Source organism: Fistularia commersonii, chromosome 29, assembly GCF_037954325.1.
Source record: "Fistularia commersonii isolate RoL2024-O1a breed Wild chromosome 29, RoL_Fcom_v1.0, whole genome shotgun sequence".
In the NCBI taxonomy this organism is placed as follows: Eukaryota; Metazoa; Chordata; class Actinopteri; order Syngnathiformes; family Fistulariidae; genus Fistularia; species Fistularia commersonii.
Genome location: NC_141312.1, coordinates 7782501 through 7806450, shown reverse-complemented (window position 1 = coordinate 7806450; position 23950 = coordinate 7782501). Strand labels below are relative to the sequence as shown.

General features: G+C 39.8%; 2 protein-coding genes across 3 annotated transcripts in view; one reads left to right on the top strand and one right to left on the bottom strand.

The window, feature by feature from the left end:
- The window catches only part of LOC147216894 (rho GTPase-activating protein 26-like), an 80866-nt gene extending 79796 nt beyond the window's left edge, over positions 1-1070 (top strand). The window contains exon 24 of the mRNA XM_086176755.1: positions 775-1070. Within this exon, the coding sequence (XP_086032881.1) occupies positions 775-863 (89 nt within the window). The 3' untranslated portion in view covers positions 864-1070. The remainder of the gene's footprint in view (positions 1-774) is intronic.
- A 3266-nt stretch (positions 1071-4336) lies between these two features.
- The window catches only part of LOC147216893 (glucocorticoid receptor-like), a 63374-nt gene continuing 43760 nt past the window's right edge, over positions 4337-23950 (bottom strand). For both annotated transcript variants that reach the window (XM_086176754.1, XM_086176753.1), the window contains 6 exons: positions 20942-21058; positions 16940-17212; positions 14334-14478; positions 11907-12037; positions 7800-7957; positions 4337-6966 (listed from right to left, as the gene is read on the bottom strand). In XM_086176754.1, coding sequence (XP_086032880.1) covers positions 6814-6966; positions 7800-7957; positions 11907-12037; positions 14334-14478; positions 16940-17212; positions 20942-21058 — 977 coding nt within the window. In that variant the 3' untranslated portion in view covers positions 4337-6813. The remainder of the gene's footprint in view (positions 6967-7799; positions 7958-11906; positions 12038-14333; positions 14479-16939; positions 17213-20941; positions 21059-23950) is intronic.

The following is a 23950-nucleotide window of genomic DNA, read 5'->3' as shown; positions in this document are numbered from 1 at the left end:
TCTCGCAGGCAGTAAGGGATCGCGCTAGAGTACTTTAATAGGGGTAACATGTACTTCATGGCGACAAATAATAACCACGGGCTATCGAACCGGTTGTTCTTTTCTCTCCCACCATTAGCTCACTCCATACTTATTTTTGAAGCCCCATTAACCCAACGCTCTTGTCCAAAATACACCGAAAAGCCCTGCAGGAACTGCAAAAGAGTTCCGACAGTTGATTGTCATCTGTGATAAACATGTACAACGTGAATGAACGAATGGTTGCACGTCTCCATATATGGCGCTGTGATGGAACTGATCCAGGGTGAACCCCAACGATCGCCAAACAACAGCTGGGATATTATTGGTATTCCATCAGTGCATCTGAAGCTGCTGTAGTTTCGTCATTTGTGGAATCGCCATTTACATTAAATGTCATTTGTAAGACACTATAATCCAAAGCGACTTACAAAAAGTGCAATTCAGTCACCGAGGATCTGAAGTACCAGTACTCTACCAAACAGCCATCTCAGAACCATATACATACATATATTCATTTCATCGTTTTTTTTTTTTGTTTGTTTTTTTGCCAGAAAAAAAATCCTGCATGAAGAGCCCATTCGCCAAGATTATTATTACCATAAATAGATTTGATTATATAAAAAAATTGATACATTTTTATTTATCTATTGAATACACTCAATGTTTAAATGTATTTTTTTATTTGCTAGCAATTGCGGATCCAGATGTGGCAATTTAAAGAAAAAACCTAATGCTTTTTTCTCTTTCCTCCAGTTCACGCCTCCAGGGAGCCCGGCTGGCTGGAGGGGACGCTGGACGGTCGGACGGGACTGATACCGGAAAACTATGTGGAATTTTTATAGGTCGGGGTGTGGGGTGGGGGAAGGGGGCAGGGGGAGCGAAGAAACGAACCGAATCACACTGGACCGGAGTAAACGGCGGATCGGGATCACGATCCAGTCAGATCACATGGAGAAATTCAGACTGTGTGGTGAGATCCCCGAGTTGCACTGACGAAAAGTTATGTTTAAAAAAAAAAAAAAAAAAAAAAAAAAAAAAACACTGCGGTTCCAGCCGTTATCGGATTGGATTGGACGGATTCCCGAGTCCTGGGGAAGATGATGTGGTCATGGATCTGGAATGTGTGTGTTTGTTCATCAGAAGAGACTGAGAAAAAAAAGAGAGAGAGAGAGAGAGAGACTTGGCGCTTTTGGTGGAAGGGAAGTGGAAATTAAGATGTTTCTTTGAGGTTGCTGATTCTGCCCGACCCCTCCGGCCTTTTAACACTGGACTCGCTAAAATCGGCCCCTCCGATCCCGCTTGTTCGATGGGGACTCGACCTGGCCGACATCTCCGAGTGCTCCGGTTCCTCTTCCTCGCCTCCACCCGCTCACCAAGACGGGGGCGGATTGGGGGGGTTTCGCCTCAAAGGTCAGCGCCGGGTTCCTCCTTATTTATAACGTTACTCCCTGCAGAGCCACTAAACAAAACTGCCTTATTAGATCCTCGGCAGAATGGGGGGGGGAATCAAACAAATTGAGCCCCCCTACCCCCTTTTCCCGTCCCCCCGACCCCAACCTCCGCCGGGCTGCTTTGAACACGGGCAACTTTATTTAGCCCAAGTGAAGATTGATGATCTCAACGCAACAAACTGCAACGGACAGATATTTACAAGCGGGTTTGGAGTTTCCGCACAACAAGACCTTTGTTCTTGGGCGATAAAATGCCGATTTGTAATTTCTTTTTTTTGTGCAAAGGTTTTTTTTATCCTTACAGGGATAACGAAAGCTAGTCCCCTGTTGAGCATTCCTCCCTTGTTCCTTTTTTTTTCTTAAGAGTGGGATTACCCCGAAAAATATCTTCCCAACTGGAGGACCGGATGGGAGAGCTTAAATAAAAAAAATTAAAAATGAATAAAATAAATGAAAAATTGTAAAATGTGAAATGAGACTACTTTGTTAATATCTTTTTATTTATGAGAATTCTTGAGAGGTGTTTTCCTGAGCTTTACTCGATTTGAGGTGTTTTATTGACATAAATGTAAATAAATAAACAGCATTTCATAAGATATAATTTTTTTTTTAAAACGCTGAAATTTTTATATTTGTATTCTTAGCATACTAACTTAATTCCAACCTTTGTTGGGCCCAGATTTTTTGTATCATTTTAAGTTTATCAGCCTTAAAATAATCTTTGGACGTTTTGGTGAATTGTAAGGATTTGTGCAGAACTTCAATAAATGTTGAAAGTGCTCGACTACATTTATTTTCCAGGTCCAGAACTCGTGAACTGAGTTCACATTACGTCAAGGTCTGATGGGCGTTAGCTTGCGGCTTTCGTGTAGCTCGGGATTTCACTTCACGAGGGCAGCATTCGAGAAGTGCATCATGGGATATCCCTTAGCAGAGTCAGCCTATGGAGGCGTAGCTAGGGAGCTAGCTAGAGAGCTAATTCCTCTCCCTTCAGCTGCAGGGAATTTCAAAATCTTTGAACTTAAGACTTTAAAACACTTTATAGCCTTGACTTTGACACTTTATAGTTCCATTTGTATTTCTTATTCCCCCCCCCCTTTTTTTTTACTGTTTATACAATTTCCTACTATTATTTATTATTGTTATATTTAACTTGAAACTCTGGCACAACAATTTCCTTCGGGATAAATAAAGTTGTTCTTATTCTTATTATTCTTATTCTCTTAAATGTAAGCTTCGTCAAAAAGAAAGGCTTGAGGCCTATAAAGGTTAGATTTGAATGCACCAGCGTCCTGTTTTCCACCGTTTGCCAGTAGAGGGAGCTGCAGTTCAGCGAAATTGCAGTTATGTCATTGTTACATAATAACAGTCGCACAATCTGCAAAAACATAATTATAGCGATCAAAAATACTAAATGCTCATTCGGCCGACTACTGCACTGGTGTGTTTATATTGCGTATAAATACAATTTGGAAAATTTAGTTCTTGCAGTGTTAAACAACATTGAATAATTTAACAACCTCATCTGAAAACAAAGTGAAAGCTGCCAAATAAATAAAATAAAAAATGGATAAGCTGTGTGAGCGGATATGAACGCACAGGCGGCGAGAGCGTTGAAAAACAGGGAACTTTATTGTGTGATATACTGGAACTAAAGAGAAATCATGTCTTCTGAATTTCCACTGATGAAAAAGAAAACAGAAAAACAAAACACTTCATCCAGGTTGTTACCACCACAATGCCAAATCCAATGTGAAAGAACAACACAGATAACTTAATTCAACATTTAATCAAATAGGTGAAAATATCGACATTGACTACAGAAGAGGTGTAATACAGAGGAAATACAAACTATTGTTTTTTTTCCTTTAACAAATATTTTATGTTTTTTTTTTTACCTATTCAGTTTTTTCTGCTGTTGTTGTTTTTAAACATCAGATTACACTTACATAAACTGAAATACGAACGAAACGGACTTCAACGAAAGCCATAGCCATTTACACCAGTGAAACATGATCTGCCCTTAATCTTTAAAGATAACATTTGCATGTATTTTTTTTATACAAAATAGACTTTATCAACCAATAAGAGGGTAGTGCAATTCCATCAGGTTCTGGTAGATTTACGTTCACATGTGGAATCAACTTTTTTAATTTTAATTATTTTTTTAAATTTTTGTTGATTTTTTTTTTTCCTTTTTATTTCTTTTTTTAAAAGTGACCATTATAACCTCACAGCAATATACATGGGCTCCAAAGCCGGGGGCTTTACAAATACCTTTCAAATAAAATAAGTCATAGAGGTCGGATAATAATTGCTACTTAAAAGTTTGTAACTTGCTTGAGTACTTTTTTCGTGTCAATTTTTTGTGTATACACATACACACATATACGCGTGTGTGTGTATATAAATTGAAATATATATATCTCCTCTGCTTTGGTCACACGGATAAAAACAATACCTCTTCCTGACACCCAACCTCTCCACCCCCCCACCGTAACTTTTAAAACACAGTCAGCATTTCTGTAGAACCCCCCCATGACTCATAGAATTTACATTTACTTCACAAGACAAACAAGTTCAACATTTCCTAATGTATTCAACAAGTCTACCTTTATCGAAAACACAAACCATCACACGGAGAAATAAAAAAAAAAAAAAGAAAAAAAAATATACGTACTCTCTCGACTGGTTCGGCGTGTGTAAAAAGGATCGCGTAAAATCATTCATATAAAGAGGATCGAGCGGACTTATTGAAAAGAGCAGAAAATACTTTTTTTTTTTTTAAGTTTTATTTCGTTTTTTTTCTACAATAAGATTTAATCTCCAAAAGCACTGATGTTTGTCAAGGTTGTTATTCCTGATTTTTTTATTTTCTTTTTTTTAATGTTATATCTATGGCTCTCTGTCTCCCTTTCTCAAGGCCTATAGTTGTACACGTAGTTAGCAGTTAAGAGATATGTATAGGATTATATAGGGTGTCTATGACTGTAAAAAAAAATATGATTTAAAACAAAAACGGTGATTATAGACGCTGCATGCCGCGGGATATGTCGGCTCTGCTATTTACACTTATGGCCGTGAGATCGAATCCGGTTCGACGAAGGGCCGTCGCCGTCGACAACGGGGTTTGCATACCCTGCCTCTTTCGTGTTTTTTTTTTCTTTCCAGCCTGCGCCGTTGGGTGCAAGTGACAAGGACTAGTCTGGTAACCATGGCAACGCACTACCTGGTCTGTTAACTATCATACAGAGGTTTTGCGCTGTTGAGGGATGAGTAACACTTAGGGCAAACTGCTTGATAAACATATCTGCAAGTAATTGTAGGCCATGTAACAGAATGTTGTGTGTGTGTGTGGGTGTGTGTGTGTGTGTGTGTGTGGGCGGAAATGGGGGTTACACCTGTACTTTTGAATAGCTGAGCTTTGGCCACCACATAAGCTGGTGCAAACATATAATTTTAGATATATATGTATATATATATATATACATATATATATACATATTCTTTTTTTCTACAAATATATCAAAAGGTGACCATCACCTATTTGGTAGTTTTTCTTACGTAGAATCAAAAATACAATTTTGTGTACACCTCAAAAAAAAAAGCAGGGCTCATATTTCATAAGACCAATGACAACAATCAACACTCGTAAGCTGGTGCGGGTCAGACGCCCAACTCATATCTGTCCCCGAAATGAGGGACCTGGAGCGGGAGAAAAAAAAAAAAAGAAAAACAACGAGACTTGAACAATCACTCTCACATCTCCAAGTCTAAAGAAAGAAAAGAGAAAAAAAAAACATTTGAACTTGTTATTACATTTGGCACTACCGGAGCACATCCAAGTGATGCAGCCTGAGCTTCGGTCCTCGAACGTCGGACCAAAAGTCTTTTTTAAAAATCAGAGGATACGGGTTTCCTCTCCTTTTTCATATTTCGTTATACAAAACAATTTCTTTCGATCATATGTATATATTATATACTCTCTCTTTCATTATATATATATTTTCAATATAATTTTCTTTTTTTAATTTCCTGCAATGTTAAGTTAAACAAACCCCCTGGGTTCTGTTTTTTTGTGCATGTTCTTTTTTTTCGTCGTCACGGATTAAAGGGTTCGTTCGGTCCTTCATGCGGCGTGGGGGAGGGGAGCGTGGCTGACGATGATGGGATGCTTTTTTTTTTTTGCGTGAGTGTTTTTTTTTTGCGATGCCGAACAGTGGTGATTGAAATATTTACCGGCGCGACCTCCAGCCTTAGTTGCACAGTTCTGGAGAAAAAAGAAAAAAAAAACAAACAAACAAACAAAAAAAAAAGGCGTATAAGGAAATAGCAGTTTGGTGAACGAACCTAATTGTGGGTCACGTTTAAGTACGACATTTTTGTCATTTTCACAATTCAGGTCAAAAGAGGCTACGTGTATTCACGAAATGCTCCAAAAGTGCAGTACTCATGGCGGCCATCCTTATCCCGGTACATTTTCATTTTCGAATAACTTTCAAATAACTCTCCAATCAGTGTGGGGCTGTGTTGCTGTGTGTATGTGTGTGTGAGTGAGGGGTGTGTGGGGTTGAGGGGTCAAAGGTTAAAGGATGACTATATGGAGCTTCGAAAAAAAGCTGAAAGGCACTGGATTTCCCTTCTCAGATACATGTAGCCAAGTGTCTGCCTATACGTGTGTGTGTGTGTGTGTGCATAAAATAATAAATGGCGGCTGCTCCTTTGTATTTTGTCAAAATGGGCGATTTGAAAACGGCTTACGCTGGGTAATGACCCCCTCGCCGGTGACAGTCGTTCTCTACATTCCGACCGCAGTGAAGCCGGAGGGGGGGGGGGACGGACGGGACGAGAAGGCCCGAGCTGGGAAAAACACGGAGGTCGGGGCGGCGAAATGATGTGTCACGCGCTGAGGTTTACATCGTCGTCGGCTCGCAATGTGAAAAACAGCAGCGGAACACCGGAGGCAGGAGAGAGTTACGAGGCAGAGCGGGTGCAAACAGAGTTCCCAGGGGGGGGACGGAGCTGCGGGACACGGGGACGGAGGCCAGCGGAGATGTTGGAGACATCGTCCACCCCAAAAAAAAAAAAATCACTCAAAAAAAAACAAAAAAAAAACGCATCCGGCCAGAAAAGACGTCCCGGAGCCGGCTGATGTCGGCTGGACGCCATCTTCCTGCTGGTCGTCCGTTCGTGTTGTTTGACCAAACCCTGGGGATTCACGTGTGAGGCCTTGGGGAGGCGGGGTCAGAATTTCGGGACGGGATCGGGGGGACTAGCTCCGGGCCCAGTGAGGTACGCAGGTTGGCCAGGGTTTAAGGCATCGCTTCACAGTTTAAGGCAGTCACTTCTGATGGAACAGCAGAGGCTTGACGCTCCCGTCTTTGAATTTTGGTATCTGGTTGGTGATGATCTCTGCCAGCATCTCCGGGAACTCCACGCTGAGGGTCTTATTTACAAACGTGTAGAAGCAAATCTGGAGAAGACCTTCCACCATCTAGAGAGAGGAGACGACTATCTATTAGAGGTTCTAGATGTCGCTTTACATTTCTGGAGTTATCTTTGCAATGACTTCCTGTTTATACACTACAAGTTTTATCTATAAAAAAATTTTAGAGTGAAGGAAATGTCCGTATCGGGATAATAAATCGGTCCTGTTGTGCATTTTATTTCTGCTTTGCAGTTCCAAGGCTGCAGGTAAAAAAGAAAAAAAAAAAAAGAAACAACACAAATATATATAAAGAATCGGAGATGAATTAATATTCCATCCTCTGCAGAGGAGTTTAAATTTTTTTATTTGGATTCTGTTATAAATCAAAGCAAAAACAACCCCATTGAGTTCCTGAAAAAATGCAAATAAGTGAGGATGATTTATTTACAGCATTATTACGATAAAGATATCTCGTTATCGCAATAATGCTGTAAATAATGCCATCATTATCAGAAAAACAAAATAGATTATGCCTCATTAATGTGGTATTTTAGCAACAATGATGACTAAAACATTTTTTTATTATACATAATATATATTAATTGATAGGAAAAAATGACTATATATATATATATATATATATATATATATATATATTAGATTTCTTTTTTATATTTTCACATTTCCCATTTTATGTTTTCACATTCAACTAATTCAGCTTAATTCCCGAAAATTAACATCATGACCCTCTCATGTCTGCCTGATGAGACCCTAAGGGGGCCTGCACCCAGTTTGGTAATCCCTGCTGTATTAACTGAGTCATGTTCTATCTGTGCGTGTATGTGTGTGTGTGTCTATGTGTCTGTGTGTGTCCGCATGCACGAGTTTGTGTCTCTAACCTCTTGCATGGAGTCGAGTAGCTTCGTTAGCTGGTAGAAACGCTGCCAGTTCTGACTGGCGTTCTCCTCTCGCTTGACGATGGCTTTTCCCAACTCCTTTATGTACGTCATCCTGATCTCATCAAACACCGCCTGGCTCTTCAGGCCATCTTTTGGTACTACACACACACACACATACACACACACACAACCATCATAGCCAGAAACAAAGACATAAGAGACACATTAGTATTCATTTTTAATGGAAGTAGTAGCGTGTTGTTATTACTGTACCAGCTAGCAGGTAATAGACACTGTACTTTCGTCCCGTCCAACAAGAGCACCATACTTGAATGCGTCCTCTATATGGACAGCAAAGGAAAGGTGTACTAGAAGGTGTGAGATGGGCCATTGTTGAACGGTTTAGACCAGTGGTTCTTAACCTTGTTGGAGGTACTGAACCCCACCTGTTTTACATGCGCATTCACCGAACCCTTCTTTATTGGATCGAGGATCGTTTCGTTGATGGGTACAAAGAACAGGCAGAGTAGCCTTTTCATCGAATCTGGCTCCCTTCACCTTGAATTCAGCAAGCGCTATGTTCTTGTAGTTCCCATCTCCATGCAGCTGAAGGAAGCCTTCCCTTAGTTTTTCCGGTGCTGGACTAGAATTGCTCATCTTGTCTTTGCAAATCATGCAGTTAGGACATCGATTCCAATCACGTTCCGTCATACATGTGAATCCATATTGTATGTATTCTTCCGACCGCTTTCTTTTTTTGCCCGACATAATTAGTATGAAGGGATTAAAATGTTAAGAAAGAAATCACATGACGTACCATCACAACAGTCACAAGTTAATACAACTGAGCGCGCCAAAATCCCTGCAGCACGGATAGGCCAAGCTATGTAGCGTGATCACCTGCAGCCAGTGATGTCATCACCAATGTGTGTCTTGACCTCCGCCGAACCCCTGAGACTGACTCACCGAACCCCTGGGGTTCGATCGAACCCAGGTTAAGAACCACTGGTTTAGACGCAATGGCAGTGAGAAGAGAGGAAGCAGAGGTGGAGGGAGCAGAGATGATGATGGGGAGGCTCTCTTTGGGACAAGGAGGATGGATGACATCATGGATTAGTCCACCAGAGGGATAGTAGCACATGATAGAAGTTCAAGAGATAAAGTCATATATGTACAGTCAACAGGTACAGGAGGACGGATGGTGAGTATGTTGGGTAGATTGATGCTGAGGTTGGAACAACCAAGGCAGGAGGCCTAGAGGACCAGAGAGGAGATTCGTGGATGGTGTGTTATTTTGATCACGTCCAGAAATCATGGTGAGAGCGCCGGATGTTAAGTTTGGAGTCAGGTCCTGAAAGCATGCCATGTTGTCTTTGTGAGGGTTGAGGGAAGTAGCCCGAGGGAAACGATGACATCATCTATTATCTGAGGCCGAACAGTTTTTGCTGTCTTCTTGTTCGAGACAGTATCTACACCCGGACAAGACATTGCTGCTTATCGCAGATAGGCAGAAGGTACTGTTGAACTGCCACATAGTAGTCTAACAGTTTTGCCACAATAGTGTCACTCATATAGGACCAGAGTTTTTCGGGGGTGGAGGTGAAAGGCACAGTTGGTGGAGTCCCTACAATCAGAGGGTTGGGGCTGCGACTCCCGGCTCCTCCTGTCTGCATACCGAAGTGTCCTTTGGCACGATACTGTACCCTATTTCCCTGCCTGGTTAGCGCTGTGCATGGTAGCTCTTCCACCATAGGTATGTGAACAGTTGAATGCTACCTATCTATCTATCTTTCCTGAAACTGTAACCAGCAGAGACATTTAAATTAGCTACTATTTAGCAAACTGCTTATTGCACTAATTTATATTAAAATACAACCGTATTAAAATGCGTGATGGGGTTATCCTACTTCCCTCCCACCCCTCGCCATTTGATTGGACTGTTTCTTTATTCCACCAATATTAAGGCGGGGTAAACATCTGTATCCAGCTGCAAATACTTAGCGTCCATTAGTGTAGCTCAATTTTCTATGACCAAAAACTTTGCGAAATCCAATTATTTGCAGGCCTATGAGATGCGAACAAGGATACGGCGCTCATTCATTCATTCATTATCTATATTGTTTATCCTACATTAAGGGTCACAGACGCTATAGCCTAGTCCAGCTTTCATTGGGCGAGAGGTGTGGTTCAGCCTGGACAGACTACCAGTTGAACGTAGGGGCCACATATGGACACTGAAAACATACCTCTTCACCAGGCATTGCCCTACTAATCGCACTTAGCTCCCAACCCCTCCCGGAAAAGAAAAAAAAACAAACAAACAAAAAAAACATGAAACGAATGTATGTATGTATATGGTTCTCAGATGGCTATTTGGGTGATTGGTTGATCACTTCTGACTTCCGACTACTGGTACTTTGGATCTTCCATGACTGCATTGCACTTTTTGTTAGTCGCTTTGGATATGAGTGTCTGCCAAATACTGTAATGTAATGTAATGGAAATATGAGACCATCCACTAACTCATTCACACGTCTAGACACTTTAGAGGTTCCTGCAGGGGTAAACTGCAGAACCAACTCCACACAGAAACGCCTCTGTCAGAATCAAACCAGAAACCCTTCTTGCTGTGATATACTACGTATGACGAAAAATCACATCCTTTTCATGAAAATTTGGAGGAAAGTACGAAAATCTATAAACATGTCCAGTAAGGAATAAAGAGACCAGAAACGACTAATGATTCTTGGAAATACATTTCTGTCAAAGAATTCACACTTTAGTGTGTGACTAATGGGCGAAATATGAAATGTCTGACAGCAGTTTCACACCTGAATACACCAGAAGTCAATATCCGCCGTGTCTCCAACTATCTGATTAACAAGGTAGTAATATAACATTTCCACGCCCAGCTAAAAATCCTGCATTTTTAGAGCATTTTTAAACAACACACCAAATGAGATTTATCCCAGTGGCTATTACAAAATGGAAAAAAATAGAAAAATAAAAATATAGAATAAACAAAGATAAATTAATGAAAAGAAAAAAATCTGAAAAAAAAATACATACAGAAATGAAATAAGCAATGCATATATATTGTATATATAAATTACAAATCCATGAAGAGGTAAAGCATCGCTGTGTAGTTGTCATAACAACCATGTCAACACACCTGGTGTTCTGGGACGGTTCTGGGCACAGAGCCCAGAACCGTCCAAAACGCGGTCACTGGCCTGGACATTATGCAAAGCTGCAGAGGCCAACTGGGGTTGAAATACCGTCTGATTTACATAATCAGATAAATGGGAGAAAGACTCTCGCCATAACGGATCACCGTTTGACCGAAATACTTCTAAATCTAGTCTGTCGCTTAGAGAAATGGCATCGGTGAGGAAACTTAAGAAATCTGCCCCTTAAGTGTTTTCGCTTTTTGATCATTTTGCTGAAATACTAAAAGTTCATCAACGATAGCTAACATGATTCTCCACTCCCTAAAGAACGGGTCCAAATCCGAGGTAAACAGAACCAGCATGGACTATGGAAGAAAGAAATTTCGAAAGTGAAAAGACAATAATGGCCCAAAGACTCTCATCTTAAATGCTGAAGGAAAAGAAATGAATGAACAAGAAGGGAGGATCATCTTCTTCGGGGGTCGCCATGGCAAATCCCCAGCATTCTGTGACCCACCATCACAGTAATGCTGGATATTATCAAAAAAAAAACGAAAAAAGGAAGAAAGCGAAGACTAAAAATTGAAAATAAAATTTAAAAAAAAAATCAATCAGTCTAAAAAAAGTCTAAATGCAATTTATAATAGCATTTAAACATTAATAGGTCATCGTCGTAATAAATTGGGAGTTTAATAGTTGCTATACATTTTCAGGGCAACACATAATTTTCTCCAGAAATTTTTTTTAAGGAGTCTCAACAGACACACACACACACACACACACACACACATTCGCCCCACTGAACTGGGTTGTGATTGCAACCGTTATGGATTCCCTCGGGCGTGGAATATAATGCTAAAAATTGTGTAGGGTGGAGTGGGGTTTGGGGTATCACTAAAGTCTTGACGTCCATCATTTATAGAATGCGTCGCCTCACCCGTGCTGAGCAGCAACAGGACCTTCATGCACAGGTACTCATCGTAGGACACCTCCAGTCGGACGAACTCATTGCAGATCTTCAGCATCTGCTCGCACTGGTCGTTCATGAAGGGCAGCTTCATGCGATCTCTGAAAGAGAAAAGACGGGCAAGAATCGAACATCAGAGCGAGACCTCCTGATCAACACTCGAACTCTATCTGAAAGCCCAAAAAATCCCGCAGGGTTTTCCGCGACTAGCTTCTGCTCGCCGCATCCTTCCCCGCCGCTCCTCGAATCGATATGCTACCGCGGTTGCTACTGGTGATGACTTCTTCACCTTTTCATATCTATTTTTAATCCCTTCCCCAGATCAACACCACCGGTACCACCACCTCCCTCTGGGCTTCAATGTCTGTCGGGAAGGGCTCTTCAGATTATTTTTTACCCCCAAGGAAGAAAACACGTAGAGTTTTTCAAGCGGCAGGCCACATGGCGGCTGGTCACACCGCGTCCAATTTAGAATACCTGGTAAAAGGTCAGTCATTACATGGACCCTCCATGGTTTCACAGGTTTTTTCCGAAAGACGAGTAACAGTTGAAGTGTTCAATCAGTCATAATGGCTGAATGCGTTACCACGGGGACGGGGGCGATGAGAGGTCAAAAAAACTGGACTGCTCGTCTATGACTTGATATACAAACGACTAAAAACCCCCAGCAGATTCATAACATTCTCCCGTATTCCCCGCTTCCAGTCCCTAAACGCACCGCTTTGATGTTTACATATCAACATGGCTGCTGTCAGGCGTGCAGGACGTACACAAAGCCACATTAACACATAACATTAGCATCTCAAACATACTTTAATTCATTCATCAGAGACATGCAACCATTAACTCTATAATTCGCACATCATATAGATTATTGGCCAACTTGTGACACAAAAGAATAAACACAAGCTCCAAACGGTATTACTGAAACATAAATTAAATTATCCACCCTTCCTGCTGTATTTACACAGGGATGGATAGATATAGGCGTATTGGACAGATCATGTGCAGTAATATCTTTCTGTGCAATAACCTCTATCCAATACTAATCGTGCAATAACCTGTAATTATACACATATACTTGTAAATACACTTGTATTGTATTTACCTCTATTTTCATATTGAGTTTTACATTTATTTCTTTTCATATTGTTGATATTTTTTAGCTGTACTATGCCACTGCTATGATGAGCAAATTTCCACTTGGGGATCATAAAAATATTCTGATTCTGATTGCGTCCCTTGTCATTGCAGCATCTCTTGCGTTCTTTTCGAGCATATAATCGGCTCAAAACAGGACAAATACTCAGGCAGGGCGGACGCATCAAAGGGCCGAAGGTCTGCAGAGAGAGAGCTTTGAAAAGATGAGGAGGCGACACGGGGCAGAACGCAACAGCTACCTCGAAAAGCGTATCGTTCGCGAAACCGTTTAATCTAAAACTCGCGAGAGCAAAATCAAGTGTGTTGGGATGAAAACACACTAGGAATGTTAAGAAAGAAAGAAAAAAAACAATGTTTGAATTCACAAAGTTGTAATGACCTCCGCCGGTGCATCTGCTGTCCAGTCCTATATCTGTCACGCTGCTCTACTTTCTATCCGTTTGGGCCTTTTTTTTATTTTTTTTTAAGGTTAAACTGTCCGTCATCCAGCTGCTCCGTCAAAACCATCCGCGTTATTTTACCCATGTGAAATATCGCTCTTCATTTTTGTGATTTTAAGTCAACCAAGACCTATGACACTGTTAAAGAAATAGATTAAAAATGTAATAAAAAATTAAGTGAAATAAAAATATTACCAAGAACTGCACCGTACTGGCAATACAAACTGAATTAAACTACCCATTAGCAAAGAAGAAAAATTAGGTTCATTTACTTGGGCTGTGTGTTTGGCAGAAAATATAACCTTCACAGAAAATAAAGCAAAACAATGTCAATGTGGCCGAAAGCAGCACTTTGAAGTATTTAGGAATTGAATCCCTTTAGATGAGAACTATTTTTTGACAAATTCCACATTTGGCATGCATTCTGTAAAGTCAGATGAGGATAGCTTTATATTTTTAATGTAATTAACAGTATTCAAAAAATTAATTCTGATTTCTGTTATGAGGGACAGAAAGAGTGTGTGTGTAACTGTTAAAGCGAAATGCTAATATTGCTAAAAGCCTCGGCTAACCCCGGCTAAGGTCGCACTGGGACTTTTTGAGACGCGAATACAGAGGGGTTCTTTTGTATTGTTTAAATATGCAATTTTATGAGTCACTCAACCGACTAGACCTCAGGGTCAGTTTGACGGAGGGGCGAGAGCAGAGGTGCACATTGGTTGCCCCGGACGACCGAGATACAAGCCTGATGCTGCCCGACTGAACAAATAATATGTTCAGTTTTGGTGATACGCACTTGTTGATGACGAGATCGGGGGCGAAGCAGAGCATGGTGCCGTTACACTGCTCGTACGACCTCCAACCCAGGCTGAAGGACATGAGGAAGAGCCAGGAGCACTGCAGCAACGTCATCTGGTCGTCCAGATGCAGGTTACGGAAACCTAGGAGGACCGAACAAAGTGTGTTAGTAACAAGCACTTCCTTCGGTCATGTGTGACTTTCACTTGTCACAAGTGTATAAATGCACAACAGGATGCATTTAAATCAATTGTTTATTCCAAACATGGGAGCACTGACAGTTAGGATACCTATCCTATCCTAATGTATGCATTTTTATTGATATTTTTATTGTTATTATTATTTTTATTTCTTTATTTTTTATTTATTTTACTACTGCCAATAATAATGTAACAGTGACAATAATAACAACAACAAGTAAAATAACGATATCAATAATAATAAGTAATAATAATATTTTTTTGTAAATACTCAATATTAATATTATCTCTAATAACCCCGAGGACTACAGCTACATATTAACTGTATATATACTACAACTACAACTACTATTGATGATAATATTAATGATTATATTAATAGTAATAGTAAAAACAACGACTCAAAACATCAATAATAATTATAATAATAATATCAATAGTAATATTTTTGGATTTTCTGTAACAAGAAGACGGACAACTAATAATCATAAATATATATAAATTATACAAAAATCATAATAATGACAAAAATTTACTTAACAATTATATGATTTATCATAATTAAGTCTTACTTTTTTTGTTAAAAGACTGCTGTTCAACACTGAAGCGGTTAGCGCACAAGGCCGGATTACTTGATTCTAAGTCAAGGCAGGGTCATTACCATTTACAGCGTATGACCTTTGGCCCTCGTGCTGTGCCAACTTAATAAGATTTATTCATTCTGTGTATTCAGAAAAAAAAAAAAAGTCGGGTAAATAAAAGCACGAAAATATTATTTCAAGGAGCTGCATTAAGTCCAACTTAAAGGTATGGAGAAGACTTAACAAGAATAACAAAATCAAATGATCTAGTTAAGTCAATGTTCACACAGGCTTTAAATTGCACTTCAGTCCTTTCCACACTGTCAGAACGATAATAGAGGAACTGCTCATGAAAAGTCCTTTCACTACGCATTTGTCTGAAACCGTGACTCCGTTATGTAAGCGCCTCCGCCACAAAAGAGCCTTTCCTCACTATCACCTTGGCTGACCGCCAGCTCCGGACGGCACGCAAACGCCGCAAGACCCGGGCCAGATTTGTCTCACATTGCGATGTCCTCACACACACACAAATACACGAAAGAAATCTCGGAAGGAAAAAAAAAAAAAAGAAACGAGCTTAGGTCGGGGCGTTTTCTCAAGAAAGGTCCAATTGTAAACCGGCGTCGCGAAGTATGGGCGAGAAGGGAAAATCTGAAAGTAAAAATACTTGAGGCGATTACAAAGTCATGTGCCTCCCTTTCTTGTGATTATAAATGAGCACAGGGGTTAAAGAGCGATTTACATACGGTTACAGAAAAAATCGTCTTTCATTTAAAAGATAACGTGTCACACCATATTTACAGGGTTAATAAATTACAAATAAATACAACAAAAAATCTTCAATACAATATAAATACCCTGCCACAAATTAAAAATCCAATAAATAAGTGAATAAATTATAATAATAGTTATAACTTATAAATACAATATGGAAGGTGATGGGAGCAGGGAAATTTATCTGGTATTATCATTTGAGTGATATCAATTTGGCATTTATTTTTCAATTTTAAGAGTTAATAGTATGAACCAGTATATTGAAAGTTTTTTTTTTTTCTGGATTTTGTGGCGCCCCCCCTTTGTTTCCTTCACAAGACGAATGCCGGATTTCAAAGCAGAAGTAGATATTTTTTTCCGTACGCTCAGTCAAATGAATGACAACGGCGGTTCCTTCGGAAAAACAACAATCGCAACCCCTGATAAACACATGACGACAATTGGAAGACTTAAGGAGCATTGTAAGGACGGAAGATCTGGTAGCATCAAGGTCGAGGCCATTAATCTGCCCGTTCCAGGTTCTTCTTCTTCTTCACACAATGGTAAATTAGCAAGTGGCTCCATGTGATCTTTACCATTACCAATTAGCATTTACAACACTAGATGCTCAGTTAGCTCAGGAGCAAACACGTTTTGGCTCATATGCAAACATCCGTTCAAAGCCATGTTTCTGATGCTACTTGTATGTCCGTCTGCTTATAAAGTCTTTAGGTAGTTTTCATTAATTCATTATTGATACTACTAATTTGTCACCGGCGCTCACCCCGGACCAATAGCCATTCGATCACAGAACCACACATAGAGACATACAACTATTCGCACCCTCATTCACGAGCAAGATGGAGACATACAACCATTCAAACCCCACGCAGAAATGCCCCCTTTCAGAATTCAACCGGGGACCTTTTTGCTGTGGGATGGAAGCGCTAATCCCTGCGCCGCCATGCGATCTCGGACCACGTCGTCGCAAATACTCGTCAATTACAAGCCCAAAAAAAAAGCCGACGGGACCCTCTGAAGGCAAGTCGCCCTCAGAGGCTCTTCATTACCTGGCAATGACTTTGCCCACTTGACTGCCGAGATGACCTGCTGTCCACCGAGCCTGTTGAGGGTGGTCATGAGCCGTGACGAGGTGTCGGGCAGAGTGCTGTCGTAGCCTGAGTAGATGATCTCCGGCTCGATGGCCTTGAGCACCGACAACATGGTGGGCACAAGTTGCGGCATGCAGGTGGGGATGACCGGGACGATCATGTTGCTGACGGGCTCCGACGGTCCGGCCGGCTGCTGCGTTTTCATCCGGATCAGCTTCTTGTTTTTCCTCGCTGCGGGTCGAACAGAGAGGGAGCAGGAGGAAGGGGGACAAGAGAGAACTTGGTGAGAAGTGCATTTTAGCCCCAACATTTGGTGCGTACAAGAAGGCCTTTAAGTTATATGCTTATGGCGCACCAAAGAATTCCCCAAAGAGGGGCATGATAGCGGAGACTTAGCTTCAAAAAAGCAGCTCCTAGTAAAAGTAAGACCACATAAAGTAATACAAAGATGGAATTCAACCATTTGAATTCCGTGGTATATTAATGTTTATTTTTTTATAGACACACTTCCACTATGTAGCTTCATGGACATCCCCCCCTCCTCCACCCTCCATCCGAATATATTGCCAGCAGCCTTCGAGATTATGTGGAGGGGAGCAAACTTTCTATCCGTCCGATTTTTTTTTTTTATGAATCGTTTATTTGTCAAACTGATGGTCACCGGTCTCCACGACTTTGCCATCATTATGTCAGTTTTGATTTCTCCTGAAACCCGAATTTAACGACTGCCTTTTTTTTTGGCATATTGGAATAAGGAGCTTGACAACACATAACACGCCTCTCATTTTTAATTATTGATCTGTTATCTGTTAATTTGTATGGTATATGCAAAATCTGAATATTATTTGGCCATTTAATTTTTGTAATACCTTCATTCAGACCTGGTGTTTTTCATGTAAAATAAAGCTGGGGAAGGAAAGTAAGCACATTACTCTCAGGCACTTGCGTATTTTCATGCCACATTGTGAAAATAGGGATCTATCATTATTTAATCTCACAAATATCACAATGTAATTATTTTGGCTGAACTTGTTGAATGAGTGTTTTTGTATGACTAAAAACAAAAGAGTCAGATATCCAAACCCATTTTCTCAGACGAGCAATTTTTCTTCTCTACATAACATGTTTTGTTTATTTTTTTCGAATGCCACGGTAAGCGAATGCATGGTTTTCACCTAAAAAAAACAAACAAAAAAAAACACACACATAACTGCAGCTTCCCTTTTACATAATTTTAATATTTTTTCCCGATGATGTGGAAAAGCACGTCGGGGACGACAGGTTACAGAGAAAACGTTTTTTTTTTTTTTTCCCCTATCCTCTACCTTTTTTTAATTTCCTCTGCTGATGTTTCTATGGCGACTAAGAGCCTCTCTGCCGAGGGTCTGTCTGCTGATGTGCTCACGTCCGTCAAACCACTCTGTCTTCACGTCTCTTCCTAGGAGAAACTACATCCCCTTCCGATCTCACACATACGAACACACACACACACACACACACACTCGGAGAACAGAGCGCTGCTGATTCGTACACCATACTGACAATTTTACACCGCAGGGGGAGTGCTGGCTGGAAGGACCAAAAACAAACACACAGGCGGCCATGTTTAAAGTCCTCGCGCAGCTACTTCGTCACCTGTCGACCGATATTCCTCAAGACCGCGGAATTCTTTTCCAACCCGCCAGCGGCGGCGGCTGCGGCGGGTTGTTTTGTCACACGATTCCTGGCCTGTGGTTGTCGGACGGATTACGCATTAACCCCCCGTGGTGGGGAAGTGCCACTTTCTAAAGTCTTGCGTGTTTTCAGCAAATGCCCTTTTGTTTAAGAGGGCGGAAGAAGGATCAAGGTTTTTTTTTTTCTTCTTTTTTGCACGACTTTAAGCTTAAATCCCAAGTTGAGAAAGGCTGGTCTAAAGCGAGTCACGAGTATGACCTGTAGATTTTACACTCTGAAATTCTTCCCAAATGTCTATCTCAAAAGCAAATTTTAAAATTGTGTTCACTTTTTATTGCACACCGGTGTTGTCGTTCGTTCTTCCTCTTGAAACGCTGCTCATAAGGGCTAAATAAAGTTGTTTTTCTTTAAAAAAAACCACATTATTTTTTAATTCATCCAAAGCTTTTTTCTGCCTGGCAGGAGGAGAGAGAGAAAAAAAAGAAAAGAAAAAGCTTCCTTTTAAAGATTGGGGAAGTCCTCTGCAGGGGTTTTAATGAGGATCTCGCAAGACACGCTCGTGTATTTCGATATCTTAAAATATTTTCATTCCCAAGGCGCACTTTAAGAACACTGCTATTCAATTTGGCATCAGCTTGCGGATAAGAACATCTCCTTTTTAGACCATGTGTCAAAGTCAAAGTCAGCTTTGTCCATTTTTCCTCATGTACTAGACATACGGAGGAATTGAGACATTTCTCATTTTCCCATAGAGACATGTAATTAACAAAATAATAATAATAGTAAATAATAAAAGTGCATATTTAACATTATCATGCATAATGAACACTATTAAATAAACATAAAGCTATAAATTATAAAGTGCATGCAGATACAATCTACTGGTACTGTGGTAAAAGGATGACGGCGATTGAAAGGCATAAAAACTGAAATGTATAAATATTTATCATTTAAATGCGGAGAATAGCAGCAGAGGTTTCTATACAGTTCAGTGCAAAAACCAGCCAGTAATTAATATCATACAATAGCTGCATGAGGATAGCAGGTGAGAAAATGAAGTGCATTTGAAAGCAGAAAAAAGGAAGGAATAAAAATTGAATGTGTAAGTATATGTATTGTGTACACCGGAGAATAGCGGCGGATCTTTGAGTACAGTTCATTGCTAAGCCGTCATAATCTTGTATATAACACAATAGCGTGGAAAAAAACGTGGAAAAAAGACAATAGTGCGAAGTGCAAAATAGTGCGATATATAGTCAGAGTCTAGTACTTTGAATAGCTGACTGGTGTATTATATTTATTATTATTATGATTATATCATATTTCCTCAGCCTGTGTTGATTTCCTGTTGGACTTTCTTTCTATAATCCAATGCAGTTTTCTAGATTTTTGAAATGTATTTATTTATTTTACATTAGAATCCACACGTGGTTGGAAAGACTTCATTTGTCCATTCATCGGTTCAGTATCTCGACCACTTATCGTGGGCTCATTGTCTCGCTGGTGCTGGAGTCTATCCCAGCTGTCACTGGCCAAGAGGTAAGGGTTCAATTATACCGATTATAGGATATAGAGATACAACCATCCCCTGTCATTTTCAGGTCATAGAGACATATAACCATTAGCTCTTACAATGACCAGTCAATCTGAGACATACAAAATATTCACTTGGTCATTTAAACGTCACATATACGACCATTCCCTCTTTTATTCACATGTCATATAGATATACAGCCATTAACTCTTGCATTCACACGCCATTTAAAAATAAAACCATTCATTCTTGACATCCACCTGTTCATTAAGAGACATACCAACCATTCACGCTCTCATTCCTATGTTATTTAAAGACATGTAACAATGTATTCTTTCATTTACCATACTAACTATCCGCACGTCATAGACACACAACTCATTCATACATCAATTCGAAACATATCAATTAATTCTGTCAAATGTCATATAGAGAAACAAAACAACTCACTCACTAGTCCATTTAAAGATAAAACTATTCACCCTGTCATTCAAAGGTCATATAAACACACGTCATTTACATACATACAAGCACTGGCCCGTTCACGCACGTGTCTGGGGCAATTTAGGGTCTCCATTTGACCTACTGCACGTGTTCGGGTTTAATTTAATAATGACAAAGATGTGAAAGTCCAAGTCACATGACCTGCGTCCCCTTTTCATTTTTTTTTTTTTTCCTGTCGCATTCGGCTTTCGCGCTGAAATACTGAATTTAAAAAAAAAACAAAAAAACGTCTGGAAGCATTTGTTTACCTTCTAGGTTCATTCCAGCTTGAAGACATTTCCTGAAGCGGCAGGCAGGGCAGTTCTTCCTGCGGATTTTATCGATGATGCAGTCGTTCCTCCCCGCGCATAGGTAATTGTGCTGGCCTGGAAATAAAAAAAAAAAAAGGAGAAAAAAAAAAGAGAAAAAAAAGAAGAGGGGGTAGGGGTGTAAGGCAAGACATGTTAGTCGGCTGCGGAGGTCTGAGAGGGATTATCCTGAACAGGATAAGTTATGACCACACTAACCAACTGTTGATTCTACAGTACGCCTGAAAAGCCTGTGGTATCCCTCCAGCGTCGACAGCCTCACTTCCTCAAGCCTGTGCTTGTAACACAGTGCAACAATCATGACAGTGTGCAGAGCACCTTCGGCCAAACAGTCGCACGTGCGCATTCCACTGCTCGGCCTAAACACGCAGATCGAGACCCAGGCACCATCTTTTCATAGCCAAAATTGTAATAATAATAGTGTAATAAATGTGTAATTACATTGAAGTAACGGTGGCATGATATTGATAGCTGTTAGAAGCCTTATTAGGATCAGTGTCTGGTAAACAAAATGTATGGTTGCACCAGTTAGAATTACATTTGAGTCAATCTTGACTAAAGCATGTGACTGAGCTGGCAAACATGCAAATCCAAAAGTGGAAAAAAAAGAGGAGGGATTCATTGTCGTATTTTCATGAGGAACAGTAAAACAATCACCAGAAATGTTGTTAAAAAAAAAAGAAAAAACAAAATTATTTTGGTTCAGTTTCTTGCCCTTTTTTCTTTCTTTTTTTTTTTTTTGACGCAAATGGATTCATAACAGAAAGTGGAAACAAAATATTTCGGTTAATATTAGGTTGTTGATTCTGTAATACAAATTGGAGGCCAGATGTGAAAAATGCAGGTACAAAATTGTGTTATTTAAGCCAATGAAATAAAAAAATTTGAGCCTTCGAATTGAAAGTGACACATTTCCACATAAAAATATAGATTATTTTACATTTATTTTATAAGCTTTGCATGAGCTTGTGTCAAGTCACCGCTATGGGTTGAGTAAAAACGAAAACCATAGGCGAGAAATTAACGTTCAATCTTTTTCTTTTCTACATCAGCGGTTCCGCTGGAGTGAGTCAAAGACGAGGCGACGCGAACAACCGTGTTTATAAGGGTGTGTCACAGAGCACCACGCCTGTCGTCGTCTTGGGAAATCCAAACATTTCCATTAAGTGCAACTGTCCACTGTCCACTGTAGTGTAGTCAAGATTGACTAAAATCCCGTTCTGACTGGTGCAAGCACATTTTTTGTTTACCAGAAATTGATCCTCATAGGTACTATTATTAGTATGCCATTATCCAATGTAATTACACAATTGTTACACTGTTATTATTTGTCATTTTAAAGAAAATGCCAGCTAAAGCTGTCCTGAATGATACTATCCATAATGGTGAGTGAAAGAAAACAACCTTTCCTTTCCAACTCAATTTCATGTAATGATGCTAAGCTAAATGTAGTCCTCTCAGTAGATGATCTGTCATATTGCCAACTGAATATTTGTATAATTGATCAAGAATCATTTCTAACTGTAATCAGAAGTGATTTTGTTTTATCATATACAGCAAAGCTGACAATGACACAAAATCAGCTGGAAAAATCGCGTAAAGCTACGAATTAAACGACAACAACACTAGCCAAATTGTTGGCGAGCATGAGAACGCAGCTACAGTTTTAGTCAATCTAACACCTAATGGCTAAAAACAAAGAATAGCGATATCACAGATTTCCCATTTAAAGATGAATGTATGGAAAAAAAATTGAAACGACAGATTTCAAGTTCCTGTCAATAGGATTCAATGTGACTGCAACTGGATGTCAACCTACTTTAATGAATGTCCTTTTTTCAAGTACGCATACGGCCTTCTCGGTTTCAAGGTATGACGTTTAGATTGGTGCACGTATTTGTTTGGATAAGCCGTAAAAATCCCATAAATGCGCTTGTTTGTTTATTTATGACCTATTTAAAAGGTATAGCTGGACTGAATCATGGGTACAAATTTATTTAGCTTTACTTTTGAAAAGCTCATTAATATAGTATGTAGTACCAAATAGGCTCTTGAAGGTATTCTGAATTATGTGCTTGATATTAACAAAAATAAATAAATAGAACCATATTATTTCAATAGGGTTATGGACTCTAACTTGAAAAGGTGAAAAGAACTATGAAAAGAACAAAATTTGAATTTATCACAAACCAGGGACGACAGGATCTTTTATAAGCTTAGTTTATTACCTCAGCTCTAAATGCTCAATAATATACTGGCCTTGTCAATGGAGTTTGGGCTTTTTTAGTCAAAAACTTCTCGTCTTGTCGAGAGGCTTCTTCAGTTCTGGAACTGAAAAAGCCGAAGAAGCTGAAGAAGCTTTTCAAATGAGCGGTGAAACGTCTCCAAGTGAAGAAATTCAAGTCTAGTTGCCAAGACAAGTAGATTTCGACAAGCATTCACCATGACCGGGATGACTGCGAACTGCCATAGACGAGTGTGGGCTTTGGTACGCAGAATGAAAAAAAAAAAAAAAAAAATATATATATATATATAATATCATATGTAATGTAGATATAGAGAAAAAATAAAAAATAAACTATATATATATATATAGAGTGTGACAGAAGAGGTTTCTGGCCTCTCAGACTAAAGGCAAGTGGTCCTTAAACCCTATTGCTGCGGGTGTTACAGCTCAGGTTTTACACACCATATTATTTGCCTACAATAAATTCAACTTTTGCAGCATGATCTTGATGCCCATAATATACGGCTGAACTACATTGATTTGTATATTGGTTTTATACGCAGGTGTAAAACCCCTCTGACTGATTTTGGATCAAATTACCCGGCAGCTGGTGTTTTTCCTAAATAAAAAAAAAACAACCAACATTGGATTGGCAATGTTAATCCCGTGTACATAAACAGGAATATAACAAATGGCTACGAGCGAATGAAATGACAGCGACT